General features: G+C 53.3%; 1 protein-coding gene across 1 annotated transcript in view; it reads left to right on the forward strand.

Annotated features, from left to right (window-relative positions):
• Positions 1-16,911, forward strand: part of PDIA5 (protein disulfide isomerase family A member 5) — an 89,570-nt gene extending 72,659 nt beyond the window's left edge. Inside the window, exons 12-17 of the mRNA XM_021692449.2 lie at positions 2,518-2,588; positions 3,116-3,276; positions 5,168-5,298; positions 9,384-9,454; positions 16,163-16,297; positions 16,677-16,911. Coding sequence (XP_021548124.1) covers positions 2,518-2,588; positions 3,116-3,276; positions 5,168-5,298; positions 9,384-9,454; positions 16,163-16,297; positions 16,677-16,757 — 650 coding nt within the window. The 3' untranslated portion in view covers positions 16,758-16,911. The remainder of the gene's footprint in view (positions 1-2,517; positions 2,589-3,115; positions 3,277-5,167; positions 5,299-9,383; positions 9,455-16,162; positions 16,298-16,676) is intronic.
• The last annotated feature ends 1,323 nt before the right edge of the window (positions 16,912-18,234 follow it).

Consider the following 18,234-nt stretch of genomic DNA (forward strand, 5'->3'; position numbering starts at 1 on the left):
TGAGCTTCCTTTTCTCAGCTTGTCTTCATGTAAGGTGAGCCTCCACCACCCCAGTCAGGGAAGGCCACCCTAGCATCAGGAGAATGGGTGGTTGGTATCTTGGGACAGGTTGCAAGGAGCTGTCAGCCTGGAGGTAGGCCTGGGGGTGGGGAGAGGGGAATCCCCTTTAAGAGTTCTAGAAGCCCTTCATCCCAACCGTAAGCTCCCAAAGAATGACTTATTCCTTTAATTTTAGTGAGAACCAAAAAAAAAAAAAGTCCATTTTAATATATTCCATATTATGTCAGTAGAATCTTCCTGAGAATATCTCATTACATGGATCGGTGTGAAAGGGTACCCAAGCCTGGACACCCGTGGGGACAACTCTGTGCTCTTCTGCCCCACCTCTCACAGGAAAGTGAATGCCTCAGAGTCAGGCCTCGTCTGCCTTGGCTTTTAACCTGGGGTCTGTGAGCCAGTTGGGGGCTTGGATCCCTATGAAGTGATACATTAATTTGGACTATATAGGCATCCGTATGGGAGAAGGGAAGAAGAAGCTTTATTAAATTCTCAAGAGTGTCAGTGACCCAAGAAGGCCCAGAGCCCCAACCTGAGCCAAGAAAGACATTCTCCCTTTTGCTGCTGTGGGTGGCTGTGGTGTGCAGGGAGCGTGGGGAGAGGCCAGTGTGGTGGACTGCAGGCTGCGTGTTTTCCATCTGGGGGGTGGTTCAGTGGAGTAGAAGTAGCACTGCATGCTCTATATGCTTCAGGCACATTCTGTTAAATGGGCTTTTGTGGTTGTTCCTGAGAATCTGCAAGGCATCTTTGTTTGAAATTGTTTCTTTGGGGAAAACACATTTTCAGTTCCAAACAACCAACTTACCAAAACAAAACAAAAAACCTTTGTAACCTGATGGCTTAGAAAGTTAACAAATGGGTTGTGATAGCCCTAAATGTTTCTTTCTACAAAGTGACATTCTTAATGTTTCAGTGTCATGACAACCTTGATACCCCTATGGTTCATGGGGTCCCGAGTGGGCTCTAGTCAGACCATGAGCCCATAGGTGTCCCTCATCCTTGGGCCCATTTGAGAAGGACCAGCATGCCGGTGCAGCTGAGAATCGTAGCTGCTCCCTGGGCTGGATGCCATCGGGGACTATTGCATCCACTGATCATCTCATGGCTCCCGAGTGCTCCGTGCAGAGGAGGAGCTCGGCAGCTCTCTGCCCTCGGAGCTGGATGATCACTTACGGTTTCTACTATCAGTGTGCGTGGGGTGTACAGCGTAGCCACTGTGGAGCCCCTTGTCCCTAGAAGGGACGGGTGCGCAGGGACGGAGGAAGCTGGGGACGGGCAGGAGTGGAAGGCACATGTTTGTGTCCCGGTGCCACCTGGGGCTGAGCTCTGCGGGAAGACCTGGAGGAGACAGGCATTTTTGCCCCAGCCACATGCTCCGATGGAAGCAGGAGAGCCCTTCCCGTGGCTCAGTGGCTTCTGCAGGCTGTCGGAGGTCCCCCCTGCTAATACTGGAGTGTCTGTCTGCCTCCCATTTTCCCAAGTCAGTTATAAGAATCGCGGTGCTGTCGGGCTGCCACACAGCAGCACCCATCATGAGAAGGCCAAGGTTTGCCCTTGCCTGCTGCTTAGCCTGCTTCCTGCCTGGAAGGGTGAACCTGGCTGTGTGGGGGCCAGAGCCGGTCTGGACCTCCTCGCTTCACGGCCCCGGCAGCATTAGAAGCCAGGAGGTACTCTCTCTGAAAACGAAAGCCATGTATAAATGTCCTGATAGCACCTATCAAAGTGCTTGTTTGCTTTTTAATGTATCACATTTTATTATTCGCAACGTTACTGCATTTGCATGCCGGTGAGGAGAGGGCAGAGCAGTCTTTATACCAAGAAAAAGGCATTTGAAAATGACGGGACAGATCCCTGTGCCTATCAGATCATACGTCCTCCCATGTGGGGACATTGGAATGCATTCTTGCTTCTGTGAATGCTTATTCCCAATTCAAGGCGCAGACCCCCTTCTGCCCTGGAGCGGGGGATGACAGGTAGTGGCACGGTGCTGGGAAGCACATACAGACTGTGGCCGTGGACTCCAGCCACATTGCTTGGGTTCTCAGCCCCGCTCTGTGACCTCTGGCTGTGTGCGTAACCTTGGCCAGTCGCCCACCTTCTTGGTGCCTTAGTTTTCTCATCTGTAAAATGGAGATAACATCAGCTTATACCTTGTAGGGCTGTCGTGAGGCTATAAAGCGCTTAGAGCAGTGCCTGGCACACAGGACCTACACACACATGCACACACACACACACGTTGCCAGTATTTTTTATGTAGTTACTTCATTTTTGCCTCTCGCACTCCTTCCCCCTCCCCCACTGAGTGGATTAGGGAAAAGATTTCTTTCCTCTGTGCTGGCGCTTCTTTTCTCTCAGGTAGCCCTGGTGTCTGGGAATAGGGCGCAGCTGTCTTACAGAGGCAGGCGACATCACTGGAGCCTCCATGCCATGGGAGTGGTTTCTCTTGATTTCTTCCCACAGGGTGTGGACACTGTAAGAAAATGAAGCCAGAGTTTGAGAATGCAGCGGAAGTCCTCCATGGAGAAGCGGACGTAAGCTTCCTTTCCTTAATCTACCCCCACCATTTTCCTCTAAAGACTAAATGACATGGATCCTCACAGTGACTTTTCCCTGCAAGCTCCCGGAGGCCTGCAGTACTTCATTGTCCCCAAGTACACATGTCTTAGATCGGCGGGGTCCCTAACAGGGATGGAGGGGTGCAGAGAGACTCTAGGGTCGTATTCCCACACTGTCCATGTGGCCTCTGCCAGGTCCTGGCCCTGGGGTGAAGCCCCAAAGTTCAGCCTCTTTTCTCTGGGACCATGGCTATTGGGAACAGTCATCGTCTACACAACCTGATTGGTGGGGTGGATTTCAATGTCTCGTTTCAGCCCACAAATGAGAAATCATGGACATTCCAGTGGACACATCCTGGGGATATATCTGAGCCCAGGGGGCCAGCCACCCCCAGTGAAATGCTGGCAGGTCCTGGGTGGGTTGGGGGCTGGCGTCTGGGCTCCTCTTCTGCCAGCACCGCGTCTGAGGCTGTCATGCATGGTTGGCCTCTCCCCCATCCCAGAGCTCTGGTGTCCTTGCAGCTGTCGATGCCACTGTCAACAAGGCCCTGGCAGAGAGATTCCACATCTCCGAGTTTCCTACACTGAAGTATTTTAAGAACGGAGAGAAATCCGCAGTGCCTGCACTCAGAACAAAGAAGAACTTTATTGAGTGGATGCGAAAGTAAGTGTGGTGGTCTCAGCACATCCTGACTCCTGGCCGCCGGCCCCTGGAGCTGGCCTGGAGGACACAGAGTAACGGTTAGGGGCTGCTGACCTTGGCTCAGGGCCACAGGAGCCAAGGCGGACTTGACTTCCCCAATTCTAGAGCCACCTCTGGTGTGCTAGCCACATGTCCCCATCCAGCAGGTCACTGGCAGCCTCCCTGGATGCAGTTTCACCGGCCCCAGGGGCAGCGGGTGGTATCGAGGTGCTTGTTTAAAGTGCAGATTCTGGGGCGGCTGTCCCTGAGGCTTTGATTCGGGAGGTGGGAGTGGAACCCTCAGCCGTAGTGTTTTGAGAAATACCTGCTTATAGAATGGAAGCAAAGTTACCACTAGGTTCAGGAGAGACTTCTGGGAAGAGGTGAGGGCACTGGCAGGGTCCTGGCCTCAGCTTCTCCCACTTTGTCCTGCTCATCACTGGGAGCATGGTCAGTGGTTTGCTTCCAGAAGAGACAAGGTACTCACCCTCTTGGGCCTCTTGGTGTCAGAAGCAGGTTGCTATTCACACCTGCCTCTCTAGCCTCCCTCTGGTGCCAGGGCTGGTACACTGGGAGGATTAGCCGGGTGGGGGTTCAGGCAAGTCCTTGGTGCTTGCACTTGTGGTTAGAGAGCCCAGGGAATCCGGAGTGGCCTGGATGCAGGTAGTGAGTGAGCACCGAGGATCTGTGTCCCTTCTTTGCGTCGTCCCTGCTGCTCAGCGCCTGAAAAGCACTTAGGGTAAAAGCATGGGTATTGGAGTCTGAGAACCCTGCACTCAGATGGTGACCCTGGGCCATTTACTTGACCCCACTACGCCCCAGTTTCCCATCTGGAAAATGGAGACAGCACTTTCCCAAAGGCGTGTCTAGAGAATTAAATTAGACTACTGTGCTTATCACGGTGTGTAGCATGGCAGTACTCAGAGAGAGGAAGCTGTTTTTATTGTGGACGTCAGCTGTTATGTGGGGCTATAACTGACAGCATCGCCCCATAAGTGGTGATACCTTCCCAGGCTTTGCCAGTTGCTTTTTTATCTGCTGCCCATTTCACACTCAGATCCTATGAGGTCAGGGTTTTTTGTTTCTGTTTTTTTTTTTTTAGATTTATTTATTTGAGAGAGAGAGAGTGTGTGTGTGAGTGGGGGGAGGGGCAGAGGGAGAAAATCTCAAGCAGACTCCCCGCTGAGCGCAGAGCCCGACATGATGTGGGGCTCGACCCCACTCGAGATCATGACCTGAGCCGAAACCAAGAGTCAGAAGCTCAACCAGCTGAGCCTTGCAGGCGCCCCCAGGTCAGGGTTTTTATTCCTGTTTCCTTGATGAAGGAACTGAAGCTCAGAGAGGTTAGGGGCCTTGCCTAGACACAAACAGTAGCTCTTTTGGGAGCTCGGAAAGAATCCTCAGGCAGAGCATGAACGGCAGATAGCTCCGAGATGGAGGAACTTGTCACCCAGGAGCAGGGTGAGCAGTGTTGGGTGAGGCCGGTGGCGTTTCCAGGTTTGTGCACAAGTGGGGTGCTGTGGGTGACTGAGACACGCTCACCAGCAGGCCGGCCTGGGGAGGCAGGGGCCTGGGCAGAGGAGCTTCTGTCCCTGTGGCAAGATGATAGCTGACACCTGGAGGGCTGTCCTGCCCAAAAGGGGCTCGGGTCTTCCACACCTTCACAAAATGGCTTCCTGATAGGCTCCTCAGAGGGAATCAGAATATCTTCATGGATGGTACAGATTTGTTCATGTTTAAACTCAGCTTTTGAATTGCATTTTAGAAAGGATGTGAAGTGACTTCTTCCTGAGTGCTCCTCTGGGTGAGGGTGGAAGTGCTTGCCCTTACGCAAGCCTCTCCTTATGACTGTCTCCCTTCCCCCCCACCTCAGCCCTGAGGCCCCGCCACCCCCAGAGCCCACCTGGGAAGAACAGCAGACCAGCGTGTTGCACCTGGCAGGGGACAACTTCCGGGAGACCCTGAAGAAGAAGAAGCACACCTTGGTCATGTTCTATGCCCCTTGTAAGTAGCTGGGTGTGAGGCCAAGGGGCGGGCCAGACCAGACCAAGAAGATCCTCCCCAGGGGCCAGGGCAACCACAGGTGGACTCTGGGCTCCTCTGTACTGTGAACAGGGCTCCCGGTCTCATTCCAGGCTGAGGCCCTTCAAAATCCAGGGCCTCCTTCTGTCAGCTCTGTCAGGGTCTCTCCCTCTTTCTGGGGAGCCTTTCTCCCATCAGTCCTAAAGTCCTCTGCTTCTGTTTGTGGCAGGAACCTGCCATAAAATTACTCGGTCTCCTCCTGTCCCTGGAATCTTCTAGGCTGCCTGCCTCCCACCTGCCACTTCCTTCCACCCCTTGGCTCCCTCCATCCCACTGGGCACTGACTTCACCTTCAAACCTTGGAATTTAGCTGACCCCATCTTGGCCTCTGCTTTCCTTATCTTCCTGAGCATCCCCAGCCCAGCCCCCTCCCTGACCTTCCCATGTGGCTTTGACGCCATCGGGTTTGAGGCTGTGGGAAAAGCACACCACATTGTTCTGAGCTAGCTTCCCCTTGATCCCCATTTTTTATCAGAGTTTAAGTTGAGGAAGTGACACGAGTGTTTGTGACCTTCGGATTTTGTGCGTTCCACTTTGAAGTTCATTGATACTTGAAGGGAAGGCTCTTGAATTTCCCACTCTTCTGTTGCCCTTGTCTCTCTCCCCCAGGTTACAGCTCAGCTTAATGGAGTGCGGATAATAAAGCTTCGCGCCACAGAGAAGCCAGGCAACTCAGTCTAGTCATAAACCCGCTTGCTTGTAGCCAGCCCTCCTGTTGGCTCCCCTCCTGCCCCACTTTTCAAGTGTCAATAATCTGTAATGTCTCTCCTCCCTCTCACTTTCTGGGAGGGGTTGCCTCCCACCTGCCTTTCCCAGCCTCAGACCTCCGCCCTCAGGCAGCCAATGTGTCCCTCTCTTTTTGCCTTTCCTTCTGCAAGTGGGAGTGGGACTTGGGCTCTTTCTTGCTGAGCTTCTCACTGTCCTCATCTGTCCTTAGGACATGCCTGGAAGGCTGAGTAGATTTTAAGAAGTTGTCTTCCATCTGGGCAGAATGGGGTGTGCAGGACCGAGAGCAGAGGGTGTGTGACCTACCCGAGGCCTTAGAGCAATGTATGACAGAGCCCTCCCTGCAGCCTGGGCTGGTGCTCTTTCTGTCACAGACGTCATTCAGAGAGGAGGAGCTTTCTCAGCAGTAGTGAAAGCCTGGCCACAGAAGTCAAGGTCCTTGATCGGCTACTGGGTGGACTTTAGTATATCCAGACTAAATACTTTGCCCCAGAAATGCTCCCTTCTTTCCCCCAGACCTCTGGGGTCAGGACTCCTACCCCCTGGCTGCTAAGGACCCCCCTCACAGAACCACTATGTGCTGGGTGGTATCTGGGGCCCAGGATACAAGGGAAGGAGGCATGGTCCCTGCTTGGCCTCAAGGGCCTCATAGTCTACTCTGGCAAGAAGCAGCTCGAGACAGCCCATTCAGGGCCACTCCACTGAACGACTCAGCTTCTGTCAAAGGGCCTGGCACCTAGAGTTTCCCTTTTCCTCTACTGCATGTTCCTGTCCCTGAACTCTGCTCCAGATTCCCAAGACATGCTCATCAGGGAGGTGGATCTTTCCAAAAACAAGTCTTTTAAAATTTTTCAATTATAAAAATAACATATATGTTTATTTATAATATATATGGTATATATCTCTTTATGCTTATTTACATATAAAAAATCTAATACTACAGGAAGGTCATACCCCTGATAAAGGTAGGTATAAAGTAAAAGCAAAAGCCAACCCCCATTGCCTTCCCCAATCTCTACTCCCTCCCACCTCCTGCCTCCCCACCCCACTTCCCACATCCCTACCATGTCCCTTAACTTCCCAGCACCGCCCACCCCCGCCCCCGGCCCCCACTCCGGCTTCCCCAGTTTCGACATAGATCTTCCTCCAGCTGTTTTTCTTTCCTGTTCCAAGCCCCCGCTTCACTCTCAGTGGTCTGGTTCCAGTGACTGCCCTTCTTAGGCCGGCTTGCTGAGTCTCTGGCATTGGGATTTTCTGTCCTGTCCTCGGTTTTTGTTTCTGACTCCCCTCCCTGGGAAGCTTCTTTGGTTTCCTGCTGCACAAAGGTGGTGCCTTTTTAAAGAGCCCAAATTAAAAAATCATGCCTCTTTTGGCCCACCTGATACCCCTTGGAAACATCTTCATGCCCTTTCTAAAACAATCTCCCCTCCAGTTATTCATCTGCCTTGCTCTTTCTTTTGGATCATGATAAAATTAGATGCACAGAAGGTGATTAATCTGAGACCTAGATACTTTAAATTGATGGTAATAGGAATTTGCACTAGGCTGACAGTTGCCTTTATACTTTCAGTAAGCAGAGAGCTTAAAAGGAAAAATTAATAGTGATACCAGATTTGGGGGGAGGGGATAACTTATTTCCAGCCAGCCTAACGCTGTTAGTGGGCATCCAAGTGCCACTCAGGAGGGACCTCTAGGTGCCACAGGGGTGGTGCTCTGACAAGCCTTGTCAGCCAGCACATTGTGCCCTCTAAATGTTTTGGAATGTATAAACCATCATTCCTATAGAGTGTGTAACATTTTCATGAATTTGAGCTATTCTTCTCTCTGCTGGGTCAAATTAGTAAAGTGTTTTTATAATTGCCATTGAAGCAGTTAAAAAAAGTCATCTTAGTATCTGCCCCAAGTGAGGCTGTGCTAGGCCCTCTGTGGCATTCTGTTCTGATAGGACCTGTGACCAGCCCAGCTGTCTTCTCTGCACCTGCAGGGGGTGTGGGGAGAATCCCTTGACTGCCCCCCCCCCATCGCTATCCACACTGTTCCGGGGCCAGCTGGCTACTCAGCCAGCCGCCCATCTCAGGAACTGGCTCAAGTGCTCAATTCACATCAAAGTTGTAGCCTAGCCTTAATTTGGTTTCACACAACTCTTTGAAAGTCATTATTATCTTATTTTAAAAAGAGAGAAAGCAGATGAGCAAAGCCATTTCTGGTCCCCGCGTAGGCTGGCCCGACTGTTGGCCAGCTCTCCCCACGGGGCATTTGGCCTCTCCCACCTGTGTTTTGATCAGAATTAACTACCAGTGTCAGGGAATTCCTCCCTCAAAGCAATTCTGTTCTCCTGGCAGTTGTGTTCAGCGTCTGGGGAATGGTTGGAAGAAGGGGGCTTGGGTTTGGATCAGCTAATGCTGAGGGAGGGGCCGAGAAAGGGGGTCTGTCACATCAGGTGACAGTAGCACCACTGTCACACGCAGGGCCTCTGGAGTTAGGGGTCCTCGTCCGCTGTGATAGGTCTGTTCCCTCAGGAACCCAGGCCCTGAGAAGCGTCGGGGACTCGCTGTAGCTGATCCTCCTCTCAGCCTGACCTTGGACCTGCCGTCCCTGAATCCAAGGTTCAGGTTGATTGTAGAGCCGAGGGTAGAAGGATAGCATGAGGACCAGAAGCTGGGTTTGGCCGCTTGGTCCGGGGTGGGGATTTGCTGGGAATGGAGAATTTAGCAGCAGGACACGAGCAGTAGGGGCTCAGGTGGCATGGTTCCTCCTCCCTCCACCTTTCCCAGTCCCGTTCTCTCAGGCCTGAAATGGACAGTGGGTACCGCTGTCCCTAGGGAAGGAGAAGGGGACTCTGTAACCTGCTCAGAGAATCCTGAGCACACATCCTCCTTTTCCAAGCCCAAAGGTCCCCTCTCTACCCTAGCTCCGAGGGCAGCTCTCTGTGGAAGGAGCTTGCAGAACAAGACCACAGCAACCCCCAGCCTCTTCGGCCAGGTGTATGATGGGAGGATGTGGGGTGGGAGGTCCCGGGCAAGAGCAGACCTGACGTTTGCACAGGAACCTCTACAAAGTCCTTGTGCTGACAGCAGACACAGGGGGCAGTGTTTGAGTGGCAGGGTTGACACGTGGACCCTGACAGTCTGGCGTGCAAGGGGTGGGAGTCAGATGAACCCCCACAGTCTGTTGGGTGGAGGGAAGCTCCTGGAAAGGCTCCTCTGTCAGTGCCAGGGAGGGCCCCTGGCTCTGCAGCCTCCCCTGCATGAGCAACATTCGGTCCTTCCCCTCCCCTGCAGGGTGCCCGCACTGCAAGAAGGTCATCCCACACTTTACCGCCACCGCCGACATCTTCAAAGATGACCGAAAGGTAAGGATACCCTTCTTCATCTCTGTCCTGCCTCTGACTTTGCTCTGCCCCACAGCTCTCTACCTCCCTCCCTTCCATTCAGGTCCCCTTCCTGAATAGACTCTGCTGAGATCAGGGAATTCCTGGGAACCAGGACGTTCTTTTTTTTTTTTTTAAAGATTTTATTTATTTGACAGAGAGAGCACAAGTAGGCAGAACAGCAGGGAGAGGGAGAGGAAGAAGCAAGCTCTCTCTCCACTGAGCAGGGAGCCTGACGTGGGGCTCGATCCCAGGACCCTGGGATCATGACCTGAGCCGAAGGCAGCCGCTTAACCGACTGAGCCACCCAGGCGCCCCTGGGACATTCTTTTCATAAGGCAGGACAGGGCAGGCTGAATTTCTGCTGTAAAATCAGTTAAAAGGGATACACTGCACTCTTACAGCCCTTCCTAGGAAGAGGGGGTTGGTAAAGGGGTTATCTATTTATTTTTAGCATTTGAATCTTTTTGCGGTAGGATTTGTAGTCATGCATTACTTATATAATTGAAAATACAAATAAAGAATATCCAACAAAAGTCAACCGGAGGCAGCCAAGGTGGAGGAGAACAAGGCTGTCCTGCAGAGCCTCATCCCACCGAAGTAAAAGGCTCCTGCTGATGAAGCATAAAGTTAACAAGCTAGAACTACAGATTGGATTAAAGTGTGGGGAGAGGGCACCCCCAGGCACCTCCCTAGGCAGCTCCACCAGCCAGGGCAGCGCGGGCTGCTACCAGGTGAGGGCAATGTGTGACTCTGGGGCTGAGGCGTGGTGTGGCAAGGGCAGACCCTGGAGCTCAGGCCCCGTGCGGCTTGAATGCTGCTGAGCCGTGTGTCTTGGAGAAGTCCTATCGACTCTCCAGGCCTTGAGTTCTCTTCTCGCCAAGGCTGGGGTCCTGCCCTAGATGATCATGAAGACTCTTCCCAGCCTGGGACTCTGTTATAGGAATGTGTCCCCCAACAGGCCTCAGAAGCATGCTCATACACACCCAGGCCCAAAGTTGCATGCCTGTGCACTGGGTGAGATGCTTGGGTGCAGCTGGGGCAGTCTGGACCCACACGCCAGGAGGCGCTGGAGTTGGCCCTGGGGGGTTGGCGGTGATGGCATGTGAGCGCTGTACAGGGACAGCAGGTCAGAGGGAGCCGGGCTGGAGCACCGGCACATGTCTGGGGAGGGGGATAAACTCGGGACTCAGACCCCAGGACCCTTCCCTGGACTCAGGATGTCCCATTGTCACCCACAAGGTCTGGCTGTGCCCTTGAGGCTCCCTTCACCCCACCAGGAGGGAGTAGAAGGACCAGAAACCTTTTCTCCTTTGCCTGCCCCTTGACCTGTATGGAGAGGGGCATGGCAAGAAGGGGCTTCCTGTCTTCCAGCTCCCTCCCCACCCACCGCCCTCTGCCACCCAGGGCCAGTGCACATGCAGGAGTTCTGGGGAGGTTCGGCCAGTCCCCTAGGACTCCCTCACAGTCTGGGTGTTGCTTGGCGTGGGGAAGCCTTTGCTCCCTGTAGCCAGCACGGGACTGGCAGGCATTCCACATTGACTCCCATCGCCCCACCCCATGAGACGGGAGAGTGGCTGGGGTGTGGGATCTCCCCGTCCCCTGGCTGCTCAGGTCTGTGTGGCTCCAGGGTCTGTGAAGGGATCACCTCAGTCCAAGCGGGGCCAGGCTGGCTTTGCCCACAGTGAGCAGCCAAGGGCCGGTCCTCCTCTTCCTCTCTTCCATCTGCTGATGCACAGGGACGCCATTTCCACAGGGACCCCACTAAGACACTGATAAGCCTTTGCTTAATTGTCTCAACTTGGGCCAGTTACGTTGCTGGCCTTTTCCTGCGCTCATTCCCTCTGTCTGTTATGTCCTCTCTCCTCTCCTTCCAGCTCCCTGTGTTCCAAGCCAGAGATCACCCTCACTCATTTCCAGGAGCACATTAAATCTCTCTGCCCCTCCCTGCCAGGCATTTGGCAGGCCTGGGTTTCCTGGACGTGGCTCTCAGTAACACCAGGGAAGCATTCGCTCTCGGCCTGGGGGACTAAAGTTACTGGTGTCACGATTGCTGGGTGCCATCCTAGAACTGTTACATCAGAGGTCCAGGGATGGTTCTGGGAATCTAATTTTTTTTCTTTTTTCTTTTTTTTAAGAGAGGGAGAGAGAGCAGGGGAGGGGCAGAAGGAGAGAGAGAATCCTAAGCAGGCTCCATGCTCAGTGCAGAACCTGACGTGGGGCTCGATCTCAACGACCCTGAGATCATGACCTGAGCCAAAATCAAGAGTTGGATGCTTAACCGACTGAGCCACCCAGGCACCCCAGGAATTTGTAATTTTTAAGAGCTGCCTCTCGTACTAACCACTGGCTGATGTTTGGGGACTGGTGGCCCATCCCTCTCCTACTCATGAGGGATCAAGGCCCAGAGAGGAGCTATGTCCCTTGCCCAGGGATACGCAGCCATGGGTCATGGACAGCCAGAACAGAGTCTCTTGACTCCCAGTTTTTCTGGATACCCTGTGCTGCCAGCTCTTAGCTAGAATTGTATTCTGCCCCCCCGCCACCCCGAAGCCAGTCTCTGTTCCTTCCCCAATCAATATGCAGTTGGTTGTTCACTTCCATTTTCATAGCCAAAGTCAATATTAGCTCCTGCAGAGATTTATTTTACTGAATCAATAAAGCCGCATGAGGCAGTTCATATTTTAGCTGGGGAGCCTCCACCCCCTCCCAGGGGTGGAACTTGAGCAGTTGACACACTGGCTGGAGAGAGGGCTGCATGCTGCTCATGTTAGAACCGATGGCGGTAGGGAAGGGGCCATGGAGGACATGGGCCTGAGGTGGAAGGCTGGCGGGTGCAGGCAGGGGTCAGGGTACCACTGGGCCGGCAAGGTGGGGCTCATCTCTCACTGCACATCCAGGTGTCCCCAGCCTGGGAGTCGGGCTGGCCAGCAAGGTGTGAAGGTCATCCCAGGACAGGCGCCCTGAGGCAGAGGGAACTGCCGTAACTTTGGCCATGGTGTGTGTACTCCCTTGTGTTGACGAGGCTGTCTGTCCATCAGAAAGGAAAGCTCCCTGAGGGTAGGGACCTCATTTGTCCTTGAATTCCCTCCAGTCTTGACGCCTGAAACCTCTGTAAATGCTGACTGAATGAAGAAACAACAGCATTTGATATCTTTCGAAAACTCCGCTCCCACTGGTGCTTGAGAGCATTATGTCACGTTGTCCTCGTAGTAGTGTAACCAACTGGGTATTATCAATCTCCCATTTTACAGAAGAAGAGATTGAATCTGCGAGAGGTTAAAAGTCTCTCCCAAAGTCGTCCAGCTGGGAAGGGGCTGCTCAGAACCAGATAAACAGGCATTGTCAGAGGTCTCCCAGAAGCAAACTCAGGTTCCGGGACTCGTGTGTAGGGGGTTTATTTGGGAAGCGGCCTCAGGGATAGAGGAAGGGGGAGCAGTCAGGAAAGGAGCCAGAGCAGGTGTATTAATGAGCAGATTGGTGCATGCGTAATTAGGTTCAGTCCCTAGAGACCTCACCACGGACGGAATCGCCTCACCCAAAGGTCCAGGAAGCCAAGGGACATGTCCTCAAGCCCTGTCCATCACTGGCCTCCCTTGGGGCTCCCTGCAGCCGAGAATTGTGCGTGCCAGTGGCAAGTGTTTGGCCAAGGGGTCATGGCAGGATACCAACCACCGTGGAGCAAATCTAGAAGTGATAGTGCGCATTCAGTGCTATAGTTCAGTCAGTGTAAATCTGGAGTGGGTGTGGGGGGGCAGGCATTTAGACAGGAGAAAGGGGGATAGGTGAGAAGAGGTTTATTTGCTGTCTTCTTTCCAGAGTCTAAGCCGCTTCCTTCAGAAAGAGCCGCACTCAACTCCTCTGCTCCCATAGAAATGGAGTGTGGAGGAGTCTTTGCAGCCAGAAGTAGCCCTCGGTGTGTACGTGGCTGGCAGCTGGTTTAGGGGATTCAAAATAAGTACACATTTTTAGTTTAGTCAATTTATAAAACTGTACAGTGTATTTCCCGCGGCTCCAGGGCATGTAGAGACAAATTAAATTCATAATTTAAAGCAGAAGCAGGGAGAGCAGCAGCCTGGAGCAACCCTCATCAAACACTTTCTCGGCATAGCAGAGGCGCCTTGGCCCCTCACCGAGGGCAGGACGCAGACAGCTGCCCGGTGGGCGCCATCTCCCCTGGGCTGGGCCCCAAGAGCCGGAACGCTGAGGACAGCCAGAGGAGCACCTGCCTCGTGTTTCTGAATAATTCAGAAGGCGTTTTCGAGGGTGAGCTGGGGTTCTTAGAAGGCGTCAGGGGCCCGCCTGCTGGCCGGGTGGGCCAGGCTCCATGCGGACACCAGCAGACGGCGCGTTGAACCCGCCGGAAGGAGACGGCTGCCCCTCCGCTCCAGCCACATGTTGCCTGTGGGAATGCAGGGCAAATGCCATCAAATCTGGCTTTTAAACAGAAGCCAGAGAGCCACACTGCTATATAAAATCTTTGGGCTCTTTTTCGAGGTTGGCAGCTAATTCAGGTTTATTTTATTTTTTTTTTTAAATTCTATGTGGGCCAAATAGAACAGGACTGAGAGCCAGATATGGAATGTGTGCAGCGAGTTTGCAAACTCTGCTCTAAGAAGTCTCATCGTGCAGACGTTCTGTAGCTGAAGTGGGAGGGAAGCGTGAGGGCCGGGCAGGGGCAAGCGTGGCCCGCCGGTGACCAGAGGGCAGGCTGCGCCTCACTCTTCACTGTCAGGCCTGCTGCCGGCACAGCAGTGGCCCCTCTCACCTGGGCACAGGGGCAGTGAGCCGCAAACGTGACTGTCGGTGGCCTGCAGGGCTCTTCTACTTGGAAAGGGGGCGTCCCTCCCCATGTGAATAACCCGTAGCCGTAGAACCATGGGAATTGTGGCTACTTAATGATTCGAAATTTCAGGCATGGTGATCGTTCAGTCGGAATGCCTCATGGGCCCTGGTTCTCATTCCTCTCTCTGGTGCTGGTGTGGGCTGCTCCTCCTGGGCCGGTGCTCCCTGCTCGGGCCTTCATGCACCTGCTGCCTCGTCCTGACGCAGGTTGTAGATCGAATACCGTCTCCTCGGAAAGGCCTCCTTGGCCATAAAGCAGCCCCTCTGGCTATCGTCTTCTTGAATCACCCTCTTTTAATTTCTTCAGAGCATTCACCGGGCTCTAAACAATCTCACTTGTTATGTGTCTATTAACTGCCTTCCTGCAGTAAGAACGGCAGTCACTTAATGACTGGACTTTTTCAAGGTCACCAGTGTACTCCTAACACATAGCAGCCCTTGGGTAGATGCTTCCTCTTATCAGAATCTGCCCTCCCCTCTTCTGTAATGCTTGCGTTTGGTGCATTGCCGTAAAGCGACCTTCTCCCCTCCTTCCCTGCTTTGTGACCCTCAACAGAAAGAAGGTTCCCCAGGTCTGCTTTATACCCTCTTATTATTTTTTTTTTTTAAAGATTTTATTCATTTTTTTTTTTTGACAGAGAGAGACACAGTGAGAGAGGGAACACAAGCAAGGGGAGTGGGAGAGGGAGAAGCAGACTTCCTGCGGAGCAAGGAGCCCAATGCGGGGCTCGATCCCAGGACCCTGGGATCATGACCTGAGCTGAAGGCAGACGCATAACGACTGAGCCACCCAGGCGCCCCTACCCTCTTATTTTAAAAGAACAATAAATAGTAAGGGAAAACTACCAGCGTGTGGAATTTGGTAGACGGGCAGGAAGAGGCCAGGGGCCAATTTGGGAACTTCCTTCTGCCCGAAAACTCTGTTTGCTTTCCTCATGCTGAACTCTTGCGGTTCCTGGAATGTGCTCCCCTGGCTGGAACTTGTTTCTCCTCCTCCTCCTCCTTCAGGCCACTGCTCAGATGGCAAACCCTGCAGAGCACCTTTGTGCCCCTCCCTTGGCAACCTGGACCACCTCCATCCCTCACACCTCCTTTTGTGCGTTGGAATTGTCTCTATCTGACCCCTCTGACCAGACGCTGAGCCCCTACTAGGGACAGAGCTCGTGTCTGGGGCCCATAGGAGTGATTATGATAGCAGCGAACATTTCCTGACTACTAACCACGTGCCAGGTCCTGTGCCAAGTCACCTCCCCTGGATTCTCTCGCTCGGCCTTCATAATATTCTGATCACCTATGTATTGTTATTACCCCCGTTTTACAGATGAGGAAACTGAGGCACCAAGACGCTAGGTCATTTTCCATAAGTCTTACTATGCTGCCAGCCAAGATTTGCACTTGGGAAACCTGACTTCAAAGCTCTTGTTCTTAACCTTGGTACTCGACTGCCTCCCCGAACAGATGTTCAGGAAGTGTTAGTTGATAAATGAATGAGTCCCACCATGCCTCACAGAAAGCATCACAAAACCTGCCGTGTTTACAAATGCTCTCAAGTCATCATTTCCTTCATGGCCATTCTACTCTTGATTTTGAAGGGTGGTCTGAGGGCACTGCAAGCTGAGTCCCCTAACCTTACCTGTCTGCCTTGAGAATTGGAAGCAAGCAGCGGCAGTCTTCACTGGAGCTCTGAGCTGGGGAGGCTTTGGTTCAGCTCATCCTCGCTATTGAGAAAAATCAGAGAAAGCACATGGCGTGGGCCTGAAGTGCGGTCTATGTGCAGAGGGGCTGGGCCTCGGGTCTCACACGGGAGGCCCCCTGCGCTGACCCCGCCTTTCTTCGGGCCCGCAGATTGTCTGTGCTGCTGTGGACTGCGTCAAAGAGAAGAACCAGGACCTGTGTCAGCAGGAGGCCGTCAAGGCCTACCCCACGTTCCACTACTACCACTATGGGAAGTTTGCCGAAAAGTATGACAGCGAGCGGACGGTAAGCTGGGGAGGGGCACCCGCCCTGAGCTCTTTCTGTTGGGCAGGGAGACAGCCACTGAGAAGGACAGCCAGCGCCACAGAAGTCAGCCGTGTGCACGCCGCTGGGAAGGCAAGGGCCACCGGCCTGGCTGGAAGAGTGCCCCCAGAGGTTGTCCCGGAGTCCAGCTCCCAGAGCCTGGCTGGGTTCCGGGGGGTTCGGCAAGGGCTCCTCCATAACCAAGCAGACCCTCCCCACATGGGCAGCCACCTCCACTGGCCACTTCTCTACGTCCAGCAGAGTGTGCACATGGAGGGTCAGGAAGAGGGGAGAGGGGGAGAGGGTGCACATCTGCATCAGGGTAAAGGCTTTTTTCTCTTTCTCTTTCCCTTCCTGACAGGAACTGGGGTTTACCAATTTTATTCGAACGCTCCGGGAAGGAGACCATGAGAGACTAGGGAAGAAGAAGGAAGAGTTGTAATTTCTGCCTCAGAGAAAGCTTTTCCATTACACTGTGAATGATAACCTGTTTTGTTGTTCTTTCTGAATTTCCACGTGTTCTGAAGACAATTTTTTATAGCCGCTTATGGCCATTTTGTACAATTTTGAAATAAAATCAAACCAATTGTTTGGTGGTGTGGGTCGTTTCCACAGAGCCTGTACTAAAAGAGATGGAGAGGTGGATACTTGTGTTGTCCCTTATGCCACGTCCCCTCCTGGGAGGTAGAGAGCCACACGCCAGTGTCCCATCTGCCTGGGAGAGACACATGAGGGCGGAGAGTAGGCGCGAGGAGGGTGGCATGGAACAGTGCCCTTCTCAGCCATTGGAGAGCAGAACGGGGAGATCCGACCACAGCATATCCTGTTGGAAATGACTGGTTTAGGGAGGAAATATGTTAAGATAATCAGGGAAAACGAGATGCTGAAGCTTACGGTCACCAAGTACTATCTTTGTCTAGATCATTTCAATTTGAGTTTGGGTGGGTTTTCCTGGAACTCATTTACATGTTTCTCTTTCTTCAACTATTTCTGTCTTCTCTTTTCCTCTCTCCAGTCCCTCCCTGCTCTCCCTTCACAGAAAAGCTGAGTCTCCAATTCAGGGCTGAGCGCAGTGGGCAAGCCCAGGCTCAAAGGAACATCTAGAATGGAGTAGGGGAGGGGCCTCTGTGCTGCTGCTTGCTCTGCACGCTGGAAGGGGCAGACGTGGGTGGCATATTCTCCATAGGCATGCAGTTGCCGGGTCAGCCCCCCCTCACCCTGCCACAGTAACCTCCGAATGTTACTCCCATGTTCTCCGTGGATGGGCACCACCCAGGCTCCTGGTCTACCCCGACATCTCACTCTGCCTCCTTCCTCCATTCCATCTCTCTCCTGATCGGCTTTCACACCGGTCGTGCTTTCTACATCTCTGGGTGACTTAACACTAGCCCTGTGCCCATCGGTGTGCCGCCAGAGCCGGAGAACCCTGTGCTGTGTCTTGTCCGCCCACAGGGAGCAGAACAGCCCCCGCTCCCGCTGCCTTGACTTGACTTCTAAGCCGCCGTCCTAGCCTTGGATTTGGGCAGTTCCAGAAGAGGGGTTGCCTAAGCTGCAGTGCTTAGCTGCTCACTTGGGTAGTTCTGTTGGCTACTTGGCCTTCAGGAACAGCCCTGTTTCCTAGCCTGGCCCCCTCCCGGCGGCCTCCAGCCTTCCTGCTGATGGGTCTGCTAAGAGGAGGACCAACAGCACAAAGCCGCAGAGCTCCTCAGGGCTGTGCTGACAGGTGCCACGGCTCTGTTAGGTGAAATTGGAGGTTCTCAGCTTCCCAGTCCACCCTCTGCTGCTTCAGCCTCGCTTTTTTTCTCCTAAGCACACACTTCCTCAGCAGTGGCCCTGGTCTTGCCCCAGGTGAATGGGTATGAAAGAAAGAAGCATGCATTTAAACACTTGTCCTGAGCTCCTGCTGGGTACTGTACGCA

This window comes from Neomonachus schauinslandi, chromosome 1 (genome assembly GCF_002201575.2).
Source record: "Neomonachus schauinslandi chromosome 1, ASM220157v2, whole genome shotgun sequence".
Classification (NCBI taxonomy): domain Eukaryota; kingdom Metazoa; phylum Chordata; class Mammalia; order Carnivora; family Phocidae; genus Neomonachus; species Neomonachus schauinslandi.